This window comes from Pararge aegeria, chromosome 4 (genome assembly GCF_905163445.1).
Source record: "Pararge aegeria chromosome 4, ilParAegt1.1, whole genome shotgun sequence".
Classification (NCBI taxonomy): Eukaryota; Metazoa; Arthropoda; class Insecta; order Lepidoptera; family Nymphalidae; genus Pararge; species Pararge aegeria.
The window spans coordinates 8,361,293-8,376,465 of record NC_053183.1 but is presented as its reverse complement, the minus strand read 5'-3'; the positions used below and the strand labels follow the sequence as shown (position 1 = coordinate 8,376,465).

General features: G+C 33.1%; 2 protein-coding genes across 6 annotated transcripts in view; one reads left to right on the top strand and one right to left on the bottom strand.

The window, feature by feature from the left end:
- LOC120623362 (protein sickie) overlaps window positions 1–5,695 on the top strand; it is a 205,557-nt gene extending 199,862 nt beyond the window's left edge. For all 5 annotated transcript variants that reach the window (XM_039889340.1, XM_039889342.1, XM_039889339.1 and 2 more), the window contains 4 exons: window positions 663–855; window positions 2,790–2,948; window positions 3,543–3,626; window positions 4,464–5,695. In XM_039889340.1, the coding sequence (XP_039745274.1) occupies window positions 663–855; window positions 2,790–2,948; window positions 3,543–3,626; window positions 4,464–4,586 (559 nt within the window). In that variant the 3' untranslated portion in view covers window positions 4,587–5,695. The remainder of the gene's footprint in view (window positions 1–662; window positions 856–2,789; window positions 2,949–3,542; window positions 3,627–4,463) is intronic.
- A 5,248-nt stretch (window positions 5,696–10,943) lies between these two features.
- On the bottom strand, window positions 10,944–12,670 carry LOC120623234 (centrosomal protein 43-like). Its single transcript, XM_039889151.1, has one exon. It carries the CDS (start codon window positions 12,551–12,553, stop codon window positions 11,141–11,143), a length of 1,413 nt encoding a protein of 470 aa, XP_039745085.1. The 5' UTR covers window positions 12,554–12,670; the 3' UTR covers window positions 10,944–11,140.
- Window positions 12,671–15,173: the final 2,503 nt, after the last annotated feature.

Sequence of the window (15,173 nt, the reverse complement as noted above, 5' to 3'; positions counted from 1 at the left end):
ATCTACTCTTTTTTACGACCTCGTAGCCTGTATGGCTGTGGTTTTAAGTACCACCATATCTACAAAGACGTGCCGATAATCGATTTAGCGTACCAGAACGAAGTCGCGTAGAAGCCCAATAGGGGTAAAGGTTTAGTAGGTATCATTACCATACCCCTAACAGGTTAGCCCGTTACTATCCTAGACAGCATCATCACTTACTAGCAGGTGAGAATGCAGTCAAGGGTCAACTCGTAGTAAAATAAAAAAAGATTGTTTAATAATAAGCTATCATATTCGTAGCAAAATATATTTTCGTGAAAATCTGTTATTCCCTTATTGATTCATGTCCTTAAACTAGACAAATTGCCTGACATATTTAGTCAACTATATAAACATAGTAAATTATTACCTTTTTATAAGCAATTTAACACACTAATCCGGTTCGAAGGACCAAATCTAAGAAACTTGTCGCGATTTCCATTTCTTAGTGAGCTACCTAATTAGATTAACTATTATTAATGAGAGTTTTTTTTAAATCACCAGACAATCGTAACTGAGGAATAATTGCGACATTTTAATAGATTTTGTATTCTTAAGCAATCAATTTAATTGTAGGTATATATGAGTTTCTCGACGAATGAAATACAAATCTGTGTAACAACGCTAAAAATTGTTCTCAGATATCTCCGCCGAAAGCTATTTTCTTTGGAGCTGAGGTTGGGCCGGCGCGAGCCAGCATTGGCAGCAGTTTTGGAATGGCTCCCAGGAGTGTGGTCGACACTTAATGCCTTCTTGGAAGCCCACTCCTCTAGCGATGTCACCGTTGGACCAAGGCTGTTCCTAGCCTGTCCTATGGATTTAGAAGCTAGCCAGGTAAATTATTAAACTATCTAATATATATAAATATATTTATTACTTAAGACATTACATATGTATATCGCATCTAGCGGCAAAGTAAGCGTAGCTTGTGTTATGGGTACTAAGATGGCTGATGAATATTTTCATGAATAATATGCAAAAGTACTTATAATATACAGATACCCATACACTTCCCACTGCGCCACTCGGCCGTCTGAGAAATATCTCAGTATGAAATGTTGAGCGGGAGTTTGTTTATCTTTTCATTTGATCACGTAGATATACCAAGAATACCTCTCTACATAGCCCGCTGAGTGACCCTGAGCCTTCATGGCAAACTCATTATAAGCAACTTCGTGGTCGCTAACAACACACTTTGCAACGGTCGCAAAATATTTTCACTCATTCGGGTACCTAAACCTGAATGAAAGTCCACCTTCAAAATGAAAATAATTTGTGGTGAGATGTAGCAGTTAGTGTCATTAATTAAAATGCTGCATAAGGTCAACTTATAAGTTGTGTACAAAAAATTACCATAAAAATTCAGCGCAGCAATGCAGCTGGCATTCTTTGTACCTTTTTGTTGTATGTTTTAAATGGTTGAGCAATAAAAGCAAATATAGGTATACCATAAGGTAACCTATTAAATGCTGGCCATTGAAATATAAACAAAAACTTTTTTACATGCAAATTTCTACAGACGACGGCATTTAGTAAACTTAAGCATCTGGAAAACTTATCGACACTTTACAGCACTTTACGTAATTTTTAGCAGACAGTTACATCATGAGCACATAATTTTAGACCAACAGGCTGAAATTATGTGCTCATGATTCAACATCCCAAAGATCCACTCCAGTCAAGTGTCACAACTTACAGAATAGAACTTTAAGGCTGCATTTTTATTCTCTGAATGCATTTTGCCTATGAATTCAAACATAAGCTAACAAAGTCATCAGCTTAAATCTTGCTAAACGGGCTTGGTATTGCCATTATTTATGTAATTTGTGGAATGGGAGTTCCCTCGGGAGGGAATTGATGCTGATTGAGAACTGTCATAACTTGAACTTTTCCGCTAGAAAAATAGCCAAAGAAAAAAAAATGGCTAAATAATTATTGTAAATTGCAACATTGCATACTGCAATTTAATGCGGTAGCTTCATAAACATGAGGCATAGAGTGAATAGGCATTTTCAAGGCAATCGCGTCCCAAACTCCAACCTTGAAGAAGAAGAAGCTATCTCATTTAAGGAAATGTAGCTCTAATGACACGCCTTCTTACGGGTGCAATGTGGGGCATTATGAAGTGATTTATAATTCAAGTCTGTGGTGCGGTAATCTATCTCAAGGTGCCAGCCTTTAAGCGCACAAAAATTTTATGTTTGTTTCGACGTCACAGTACAGATCTTTGAATAATTTGCTTGTATCTATTTTAGTATGCGTGTTTACTACATGTACTCGTACCTTCACCTTGAATCACTCTATCTATATCTGAAAAATGCATTAAAATCCGTTGGATAGTTTAAAAGATCTAAGCGTACAAACAGCGGGAGTGACTTTGTTTTTTAGCTTTTGTTGTATGTCTATCATCATCATCATCATATCAACCCTTTACCGGCCCACTACAGGGCACGGGTCTCCTCCCACAGTGAAAAGTTAAGGTTGTAGTCCACCACGCTTGTGTGTGGTGGACTACTACATCAAGTGGTGGTGGACTCCACACATTTTTGAGGACATTTTGTAGAACTCCCAGGCATGCAGGTTTCTTCACGATGTTTTTCCTTCACCGTTGAAGCAGTTTAATTATTTATTTAATTAAAATATCACTAGTTGTATGGCTATGTAAATAATGGTTTTGTGTTCGCCTTCCACTCCTCGATAGATATCCCCATTGCACCATGACTGTTTCTCGCCGTAAAGATATAAATAATTGTTTTGTGTTTCACCAGGCATGGTTCGCGGACGTTTGGAACTACAGCATAGTGCCGTACGCGTCGGAGGCAGTGCGTGAGGGCGTAGCGCTGTACGGGCGGCGAAGGCATGCAGCAGTCGACCCTCTGCAGCACGTTAAGTCCAGTTACCCGTGGAGAGAACCTAACCATTCACACGTAAGATTTTATTTCAGTTTAATATTTAGGCACCACCCGGTTGCATTTGCTTTATGCCTTTAAAGTATGCTCCTGTTATAACATTAAAAATCTAAATAAGTAAATTAATAATAGGAACCTAAACTATGTGCAGCCTATAGGTATATATAACAGAGTATTTATACTATTGCATATTGTGATTGGAGCCTTCGGGTAACGAGAATTAACAAAACTACCTTTAGTGATACCAGGTTATTACAAACGATTTCCTGGGCTGACGGAACAACTCTTAGGGACTTACTCTTCCGCACTTATTCTACTATAGGCACTTAACTAGGTCCCTACCTACTCGTACTACTTTGCATTCAAGATAGTTGAGTTGTTGTTAACTATACGAAGACAATTGATTAGGAATATTATTACAAGGAATATACCCGTATTTTCCATAAAATATACCTACCTACGTTTTTAACTAATGAGTTCCTAGGTAATAAAATATTTCAAACATTTGGCTTAATGGTTGGTATCTAACTACTAAATATACTATATTCAGGATTATTATCTTCTTTAGTGAAGTATATATGTCCTTACAAGGGTTCAATGTTTCATTAACAGACCTTGCGACCAATTTCGGTAGAAGATGCTGGCATGGAAGATGCTAATCAAGACGCAAACACCAACAATAATCAAGACCCTTTGGTAAGTAATCTATATATATATAAAGGAGAAAGTGTGTGGGTATGTTCCGTATAGGCTCCGAAACAGCTGGACCGATTTCAATGAAACTTTCAGGGAATCTCCGGATTGACCTGGCGAGTAATCCTGCAAAGTTTGGTGACGATCGGAGCACTCCTATTTTTGAACTGTCAAATTGTCAAATACAGCTATTATTTAGTTACTATGATGATATTCTATTGTTGGGTGTACATGGGTGTAGATAATGGTCTACACCCGCTCGAGAAGAGAATAGAAGAGAATGAATACGGAGAGAAATAAATGATTTAATATATTATGAGATTTAATAAATTAAAAATTTAATGATGTAAGTTTATTGTTTAAATTTAATAAAGCTAAATCTAGCCCAGCGAAGCGGGCTGGGTACGCTAGTAATTAATAAAATAATTAAGTATCAAACCCTAGTTGCATAAATAGCAAGTGGGAACTACGAAGTACCTACCTAAGTCATCGGACTGCTGAATAGAAAAAGCAGTTTGCGTTTTCAAAATCAAAAACCTTCACGAAGTCGTTATGTTAATCTGCCAAACTTGTGTTGAGTTGTCAAAACTTAAAACTAAGTAAAACTAAAGATATTAAGAGCTACAAATTTTATTTATACGGGCCTTTAGAAAAGGGTTTTAACTAAGAAACCTCTTCATACGTTTAAGATAAGCTTTTTTAAACTGTGTGAGTATAATAAATAATAAATAAATATACTACGACAATACACAAATCGCCATCAAGCCCCAAAGTAAGCGTAGCTTGTGTTATGGGTACTACGATGACGTTATTGACATTAGTATATTTTTATCATTGCAGTTAAATATGCTAATGCGACTTCAGGAAGCAGCAAACTACAGCGGAAACCAAAGCCAGGACTCTGATAATGCCAGCATGGACTCGAATCTCACCCACGACAGCTCTATGGGCAACGAGCTTTAACGCAACACGTCCAGATTAATGATATGAATTCCATCGTTTAAAGATAAAACTACTGTTCATTATGGCAGGCAAAAGACAATAAAATGTGTTGTCTATGACAGCTAATGCTGTTCTACGTTATTAATAATTTAATAGAGTATTAAAATATTTGTGACATGTATACAATTATACAATATAATATACCTACACACCAACTTAGTTCCTTTAATTTCTAAAAAAAAAATATAAAATACATTATCTATAAGTTATACATCAACTCTGCTGATTCTGATCCTTAAAAATAATTAAAAATGGCATATTATATACTTGATTTTTGGACTATAAAATAAGTGCATTTAATACTGTCACATGTTAACTATATTATACAAAGCCAAATATTTGCCATATGTACATTATTTCTATTTATTTACGAAATTAGAACGCTTTAGTTTACTCTTTAGGTGCTTTATATTCTTGTAAATTGGTATAGGTCTTATAAAAATATAAATATTTTCTTTTTCACTACGAAAGGATTAGCTCTGCATATTTGTAAATGACAGCAAATATCGTAAGCAAGAGTGCCAGCCTTTCTCTATTTCAAAGTTTAAATATGAAATTTTTAACATTTATGTTAAAAACTTTACTTATAACGATGATATTATAAAACTTTCGAAAAAATCTACTAGTGCCTGAGCGAGGTATTCCATTAATGTGAAATACTTTAACAGTGTAGAACTGTTAATGTTTATATAAAAAAAACATTGTGGCTTTTACTATTGTTATATTTTTTCAAAGTTAGGATATCGACACGTTTGTATTACTATGATAATATTGTATGTAATATATTATTATGAAAGTGTAATTTTTATACCATTTTCGTATAAAACTCATGTACCTAATAATAATAATAAGCTGTAAATATAACAAAATGTTTATTAATATAATTTTTTTCTATGTGACAACACTAACCATTATGCCATATAATTATACAGCGTTGATTTTGTATAGAGATGTGTAAGTAACTAAATGTTACGGTGTTTGGTATGGATTTACTTGTGTGCATAACAGAAACGTGATATCTACAATCTATGCTTTACAGAAATTGTGAAAATAAACATTGATTACATTAATACTGCTTTTACTTTGTGCTTTTGATCCTAAATATTCGAATTTAAGTAGCACCCCTAACGGATTGAAAAGTACTTTTTTTTAATTCAAATTAAAAATCAGATCAGATTTTATTTTCCCAGGGAAGAAAAGATATGATGACTAAGTAATTCTGAAAAAATATCCATTCCAAAAATTATGCTCCGCGAAAAAGCTCTCCGGGTGTAAAGGCCGCACTCGTGACATCTTAGGCATACTACTTAGAGCTGCCTTAGGAAGTCCTTCTTCTTTACAACCGACTTAATTAAAAAAAGGAGAAGGTTCTGAATTCAACTGTATGGTTTTTTTTACGTATATTTGTTACACGATTACTCCGCCAATTGTAAACCGTATAGCTTGGAAGTTGTCTGTTTACAAAGGAAAGCATCAGAAATCAATGAATTTTACGATTTCGTAGCCCTAATCGCAATAGCGCCTATCATAGTTTCATATCAAATACCTACTTACGTGTTTAATTATATTTTACAGTAAAGTATAATTTATAATTGACCGAGCGAGGCGAGTTTTTAAAGTAAGCTTCAGTTGCGTGCGGTGCGCGGTAGCGAGCGCGCGATTAGTTCCTCTATGGCGATATTTTTTTATAACTACCCGCATTCGAAAGTAAAATAAAATAAGTGTGAAAAGTGAGGGAGACGCAATTATTGGTGAGATCGACATGAGTGAAAGTGACGGTATAAATATTAATATTTTAAATGAGCAACTTTTTAAGGAAAACGCGGAAAGAATAGACTCACCTATATGAGACCAGACAAGCGAGGTAGGATTGATAGCGGAAAGGATGAGGTAGACGAATGATGAGGTCTTTCAGACGATACAGAGAAGTCAAAAACGCCTCGCTCGTAGTAGTACACAAATAAATGAAAGCGAGAATTTGTATGAAATTTATATAACATCTTTGGATGTAGTTCGAAGTTTCTTCGATCATTAAGTACCTACCTATACCTAGCATATTGAAAGTTAAATATAAAAGCCCCTACAAGCAAGTTATAGTAACTTCGCTTTAATAAATGATGCAGATATCCTTTTAAACTGTCCTGATCTGGTCGATTTGGGTTACAGATGTCAGTTTACTCATGAAATTAATTTAGCTTACGGCATAGTAAAGCAGGTTGAGCTAGAATATAATGACGAAAAATTATAAAAAATATTTGTTTGTAGCTGTAAGGTCGTTTCTGTGAAAATATTACAGAGGCTAACAGTCTATGCTTATGGTTGCGGGCATGCCCTACGAGAAAGATAATTTGTTCTAAGTTTGGGAAAAACATGTAAATTGTGTTAATTGTAAATATATCCTTGGATAAATCCTGCCCAAAATTAAAACAAGAAAAGGAAATTCGTCGTGTTATGAATAAAGAATTAGTGACATACCGCAAAGAACTAGAGTATTATTTGGAAAAAGAGAAGGATCTAAATCAGGCTCAGAAAAAGTGTTATGAGGCTTCAGCCAAGAGCCAAACAGCTGATGTCACAACTCTTAAGTTATCATACAGGGATATTCCAGTAAGTCAAATTTATAGGGGGAAAACATATAAAGAACAAGCTTCTTTATGGGGATTTCTTCTTTATTCTTCGATGTCAAAAGAAAGGTGTGTTTCATACCATCTTGGGCATCCCCAACTTCTGGGGAAGTCCAAAATGATATATGATCTTTATAGAAGTAACTACTTCTATAAAGATCATATATCATTTATAAGTTTTATATAAGAATAGAGTAAGGTACGATAGCACCGACATATTTAAAAAATAAAAAAATCAAAAAAATTACTACGAAACGGGTTTTCATAAAACTTTACTTAATATTTATATAGGTTCTACATATTAAAAGGCTACAGTTTATAAAGATACCTGCTAGCTAGGTCACGCGTTTTTCGTCCGCCGTGAGTTTATTATTCGGACATATAGTTTGAAAGTTATTAATGAAAATCTTTCGCTAAAACGTGCCGGATAACACATTAATTTTGATAAATTGGGTGTGATTTACAAGAGCCCAAATTAGATTCGAGGGGGGCTTACTACCGGCGCTTAAATTTGAACAGAAGAATTATTGATAAAAAGCAGATTATATACTTATAATAAATAGAAGCTCAATATTTAACTTGGCAAGTTTTACCAGAAAAATTATTTTTTAAAAGAGTAAAATACTTATACTTTTTGTATAAATAGGAAAGTATAACATAAAGATGGTAGACTAGCCCATAACAAAAAAATTGCATGCGAAAACCAGCAAAGTCAAATATGGAGCTTCAGTTTGTTCTAAATAATCTGCTTTTTATAAATAATTCTTCTGTTCAAATTTAAGAAGTTTGACTTTTGAATAGCAAACATTGTTGCAGCAGAAAAAAGAAAATATTGTGTTTTGAATTGAATTTTTAGGTTCTAATACCTAAATAATTTTCAGGATTCTCTTGGCACCCGATTGGATCTCATTCTTTTGTCGGTGAAGCCGACGACCATCCTTATTCTTTATATGGATCTTTTCTTTAAATTTTTACACAAATTATGTTTTTGATGGGATTACAGTTTAATTGGCACCGATTTAAAGATGTTACGAAATGGAGTTGTGGAAAAAGTGGAGGAGGCCTACACTTGCAGAGGTCCTTGATAAAAATCGTATTAAACAAAATAATAATTAATGGAACAGTGCGTCAAAATGTCTTTAGAACTATACGAACTGGACGTTTGCAATTAAAAAGTTGTACAGGTATGAATTTCCTTAATGATTTATGGGGGAAATAAAACTGCTAAGTATAAGTGGGTGCCTACTGATGACTTATTAATTCAGTAATCAACTGAATGTTTAATATCAGCTTTCGAACAAAATCGGTCAATCCATTCGGGGCCTACGATGCCCCCGCAGTGTGATGCCGACGCAAACACAGATACGTCAAACTTATAATAGCCCGGTTCGGTCGGTTTTGCAGTGGTGGCTTAAAATAAATAAAATACAATTTCAGCAAATTAAAAAGCAATTTATTTCAATTGTTTACACAAATTATTAGATTTAGACAATTTTTAATGAAAACAATACCAGAGACTATTATGACAATGGAGCAATTTGGACGGAACATGTTTTGTTCTCAAAAAGAACAAATAGGACTAGATTTATATAGTTTGTCAATTCCCTCTGCGATAAATATGACTAATAAATAAAATTCTGTTGTGGCTCCAGCGCTGAAGTTAAGGATTCTTGTTCGTCAAGTAGATAATCTTTAAACGCCTGAACAGACCATAAATTACGGCTGAAAACCTTTCAAACATAAAAAGTTGCATCAAAATTGGTCCAATCGTTGGGATGTTACGGTGCTACACCAGACACACGGAGTCGCACATCAAAAGATATAAATTAGTTTATTCTCACCCAGACAATATTAAATACTTACTAATCCGGGATACAATTCCCTGTAGAGATCTGATATTCGAAGATATGTGAACACTCTCACTGCCAAATCCACCAATTGTGATTCAAAACCATCCAGGAACCCACTCCAACATGCAACAAATTCTTCATAATCACCTCTGAAAAACTGGAAAGTTGCTAAATAACTTTTTTTTTGCTTCAAAATGACCCTGAGCCGCAAGCAGTTGAAAAGAGGGTACAATATAGTTGGATTACTTTTAACAGATGGCGTTCTTAAGGTGGTACCCTGCGTAACCTAAAATTTACTTTAAGATGCAGATAGGTGGATCTCGTTAATAAATGTGGCATAACGACGGAATAGTTATTGAAAGCAGAAAACACTGCATAGTGATGCCAAGTATATAAATATGATCCACAAAGTATATCTTCTATTTTCTATTCTTCTTCACACTTCACATATATATATATATAAAATAACGTGTTGCAGACCACCACATAGGAAATTGACAATTGCATGATATTTTCAGAGGAACTATAATCAATTTTGCTTTAAGGCACAACCATTTACGAAATGAAATTATTCCAGTGAACAACAAGTATAGAATGGCCTAAATGCTTTTTCACTTATGTACAATATAATTTATCCAACTAAAATTAACTTCTATTGAAATTTGCTTTCTTATGTAATAATTTATTACACCAGTTTATTAAATAAAAGGATAAATAAATTATTCATAAAATTAATATTTTACATTTCATAAAACACATAAAAGAAGATTTTAGAAGACTCACACATTCTGGATTTATAAACTTATTAGATAATAAAATTAAATACTATTTCCCAAATTAAATAAAAAAAAAACTCAATTAACAGTGATATTCATGTCAATCTACAAAACAAAGCATAATTAAAATTATAATTGAATAATATACAACAGAAAGTAGGTTAAAGAATACCTTAAAATAAAACAGTAATTAAATCTAGGTTTAATTTTTTGCATTTTAGATTTGCAAATGCAAACATAAACTGTAGTAAAGTGTTGTTGCATACCAAAATGTAGAATAAACATTCTCTTAGAGCAGTATTATTTTGATATTGCAGTGTATTTGACATCCTAATAATAAGGATTATAATAATGTATCTATCTGTAACTATTATGTAACATCAACAATATTCAAATAGTACTGCTCTTAGTAATGATAGTAAGCCTTAGTACCTTACACACAAATACAAAACCTAAATCCTTGTAATCATTAGGATATATATTTTTTTAATTCAATATCTATGTAAATCAGGTACAATAATTTGCATTTCTGAACCATGATTGAACAATCAATCAAGGTAGAAAATTTAAATACTAAGAAGTACATGGTTTAAGGCTTTGTGATTGTATATAACCATTTTTAGATGGTATAATTAAAGTAATAGTTAAAATTAATATAAAAAAATCTGTTACTGAAGTGTCAGGCTTGCCATTTTGTTTTTATTAATATTATCATCTGCACTTGCCCACCATACTGGACTACCATCTAAACCCGTCTCATTCTGGCCCTTTACCCATTTGTTGGTTGGTATTGGTTTGATAATGATGCAAATAATTAATCATTGCAAATTAAAGAAATTGAAGTGTCTGTTTGAAATGTTAAAATAGCAATTATTTACTCATTTTGTTTTATTATGCCTAGGTCCTGTAAGTACAGTACTTCTTCCCTAAAAATGTTCGGTCAAGTCAATTCTGATAGAATTTTACAGAAATTGTCCATATTTTTTAATCTGCATCCTTGATTTGGAAATACAACCCTAAATAGGTGGAATGGGGTGTTTTTCTGGGATTAAAATCCATATGCACAAATAATTATATAAATAAATGTATTTTCATTCTTTTTCTTATATGCAGTGGCAGGCAACTTCTTGTATTTGATAATGAATTGTTAATAGATAGACTACTAGCATTATAGAATCTTCTAAAATAACTTTCAATTTCTGAATGAGTTCATATAAACAATATTGTTTTCTATTAGCATACATTTTAACTAAAAATAAAACTATTCAGTCACTATGTATATCAAGACTAAGATTAGATAGAGATGGAATAGGTGATTCAGAAAAGTCACCAGAATCATCGCTTAACATTTTCACATGATCTTTTATTAAACTTCTATTAGACAGCTTATGTAGGTTAGATACACTATTTGGACTATATTTTTTACTGCTTCTATCACTAATTAAATCTGCAACATCAGATAGTGAAATTGAACTCTGTGAACTGGGTGAATTATGTTGATTACTTTCTATTGAAGTATTATTCGATTTATTAGCAATTAAATTTAGTTGGCCTGATCTTGGACTTTGTTTATCTGGTCCATCTTTCCTTTCAGAAATGGGAGGTGATGTGAAATCATAACTGTAGTCATCATATTTTTCAGAAGAGTTATTTACACTTGCTTTGGAATCTTGATGACTAATATTATCTTTTTTTGATGCAGAAGTACTGTTTAATGTGTGATTTGTAGATAATGACTCAATTTTTGAGGCTGTAGAGTTTGAATTATGAGGGGATAACTTTTTTTTCTCATGTTTAACCTCATGAAATGGTAAGCCTGAAGTATTAAGTAGAACTGTATCTAACATATTAAATGGTTTTAGTTCTGCATAAGAAGTTGATTCTGTACTGCTGTTATTAACTATCTTTAAATCGCGAAGACAGTTTTCACTAACACTATTTTTAGCAACATAATTGTAATTACTTTGCAATTCTTGTTGTTGGTGACTTTGTTCTGATATATTTTGATTTTCTTTCATTTTACTATTCATTGCATCTATGTGCTTACTTGGAATATATTCTGAACGTGTCTGACCTCTTGTTGAGTCACTAGAGGTATCTGTGTCAGAATTGTCCAAAGTTAATCGCAAGTCAATTTTATTCTTTTCATCTGAAAAATTGTCTGATTGAGTATGGCTGGTATTGGTGCTTGAATCCTCATTTACAATATAAGTAGAATTTTGGTCATCTTTATAACTACTACACTGGCGTGTGTTACTAAGTTTATCTCTCTGACTAAAACTTGTTTTTGAACCAGGTTTCAAACAATTTTTTAAAAGTGTTAATAAGATAGGCTCGTTCTCCCTTTCGAACTTCGATATATTCAGTTCCTCTGCGTAAGTGTGTACACTGTCATAATTGTATTCCTTTCCTTGTCTACTTTCCGATTTGTACACAAACAACGTGTTTCGAAGATTGCAGAATTCCAAAAATTCATGTATTATAGAAAGACAAAATTTACCTTCTGGTAGTTGTAATACTTTAACTAACGTATCATTAATCTTCAAATTATCACATTCGTCTTCGAATGCCAAGAATATGTTTGCACGTAACAAAGCACGTATTTTTGCAAGAGAACCATTTTTTTCTAAAGCTTCTATAACTAAGTCACGAAGTTCAGTATCTTCAGCTTGTGCCATGGTTCAAATTTTAGTTACTTGCTAGGAACACTCGTTTCAATGTTATTTACAATAAAATTTCTAACATTACAAAAGGTAGTAGGTACCTACTAGCGTCGCTTCACGCAACTTGCTTGCTTTGACATTTTTTGACAGTTGACATTGACAATGGCGGCACAACTTTTTTTTTCTATTGTTGTTTTTTAATTTGTCCTCTTCAAGACCGGCAAAGATGATTGACCATACAGCCTATTTAATCGTATAAACCTTGTTTTTTCTTTATTCTTTCTTGTAGGGAAAAGGCAACGGTATTTTATCGTACAGCCATGTCTTTAGCGTCTAATTTCAATTTATTATCACAAATACCATTGTAAGGCGTAAAGACTTGGTTTTAATGTAGTATGTAAATAATTATGTACAGGCAGCACAACTATTCTCGGTAATATTATGGAAGCGTTTACTTTATCAAGTCTTCTAAAGTAGTGTTTGTATCCCCGTTGTTTCTTAGTATTTTTCGAAGCAAATTTTAAACTTAAATTAAGTTTTTAAATATTATAAAAGATTACATCTATCACGAATGAAAAGGTATTATTATCATTATTAATTTATTTATTTTTAATTCAATTAGTACGGTTAACACCAATTACACTAATTAAAAACAGCAGATTATATGTAGGTAAGGTAATTTATAAGTTGATATCTATGCGGTTAGTTATATGTAAGTTTTTTTTTATAAAAATTAAATACATAATCAAGGCATAAAACTATAGACTGTAAGTATTTTTTTTTTAAATAGGAATGAACTAGAGCTCTTACGTTGAAAACCTCGAGTTTTAGATAGATCTCGCTAATGCGGTAGGTAAAAAATTCTTATAATTTATAATAGTGTTGATTTCATTTGGATAGTAAAAGGAACTAACCGAATTTTGTTTTAGTTAATTTTAAGTAATAATAAACTTTCTCATTTATTTATAAACGCCAATTACTAGGTCAAGTTAAAGCTTTCTGAGTAAGTCTTTTAGTTTAATTTAATTTTCTTAAAATTTTACAATAAATTAATTATTACCTATATTATTACCTAGCATTATTTGAAGTAGGTAGACACGTACTTCAAAGCAATTTGAGTACCTACTTAATGCAATTGGACATATGTACAGCTGTGAATAAGGTATAGGTCGAAACCTATAGATAGTGTTATATCTTGCGAGCGTGATTACAAGGGGTGAAGGCTTGCGCCGGGAAAATGTGGAAAACTCAGTCAGTCGGGTCGAGCACGCGCGGGAGGTTGGTGCGTTAATCGTCATTTCGTTTGACGTCAGCCTGAAACTTTAAGTCTGTTTTTGAATCATATCTTAAGGCAAAGGTTTTGAAATAATATTGTTCTGTGTTACTTTACAATTTTATCCGTTTACTCGAAGGAATTTCTCGGTTGTGGACGTACAAGTGGCAAAATACTAGTGGCGGGAAACCGTTTGATATCTCACTTGACGTGTTGTGTCCTATGTGTACATAGAGAGAGGAGCCGTCTGCCCTAGAGGGCGGCCGACATGCTGGATTCGTCGTGAATCGATATTTTTGGACCGTTGTAGAGCAGAAATCATGAGTTTTGGAGCTTAATAAAGGTATGGAAAGATATATGCTAAATATTAAGTTGAAAATAGTATGCCCCACCACCTTATTAATAAGTTTTTTTGAAACCTTGGTAACCTAGTCTCATATTGGGCGCCAATGAAACATTAGGCATATAACCTAAGTAAGTACATAGTATTTATTCAACGGACCCAGTAAACAAATTAAAATATTGTTTTACAAATAATATATTATGTGTTAAACACCACTGTGATATTACGACATGATCGAACATTGTTTCAGAAGATTGTCTTCCTTATAAAAATGTTTTTTAATTACCTACCTAAGCAAAAAATATGATAAAAAAAAATAATGAGCTTGTGAAATAATGGATAGCATAATATTTTAGTGTCAAGCAGAAATTGAATAGAAATACCTACTAAGTAAAGAAAATGTCTCACCGTCGCAACTTTTATTCTAAATAATTATTGAATCTGGTAGGAACTAGGAATAAATTTAGTTTGTAGGGTGCTGGACGCTCGTAGGTACAATTACAGATTTTTATCAAAATATTCAAGTTCTTTTAATTATAACGGAGCGGTATAAGCTCCTACTTTTAAAAATTTACTCAGATCAATTATTAAATTAAGTAATCATACCGTAGAGTAAAAAAGTGCTGCAAAGAAGGTATGTGTTTTAGACAGATGTGTTATAATCTGAACGAATGTAAAAATCGCAACATATTATTTTGTAAAAATTTCGCCATCTCGTCGTTTTGAATACCTCTGCACGATAAAGATGTCTGGCAAGGATTTCCACACTATACGGTCTTGAGCCACTTGTGTCCAGCAGTGTCCTCGATTCGCTTGATGTCATTTGCTCGCTTAAAGTGGGGGTGTCCTACCAATACCACATTTTCCGCGATGCGAGGTTTTCTTCCTTGCACTTCGTGACCCCGACATCAATCGATCCTTTGAGTATATTTTCTGCTTATGCCTGTTACTCTGGTTTCTAATGTTACCATGCAGATATATTCCAAGCAAATTCTCCATCTTTCGTCTTCCCAAATGCA

What these genes read in the sequence shown, in the direction of transcription:
- LOC120623234 (XM_039889151.1), bottom strand. Translation starts at nt 12,553, where the DNA reads ATGGCACAAGCTGAAGATACTGAACTTCGTGACTTAGTTATAGAAGCT.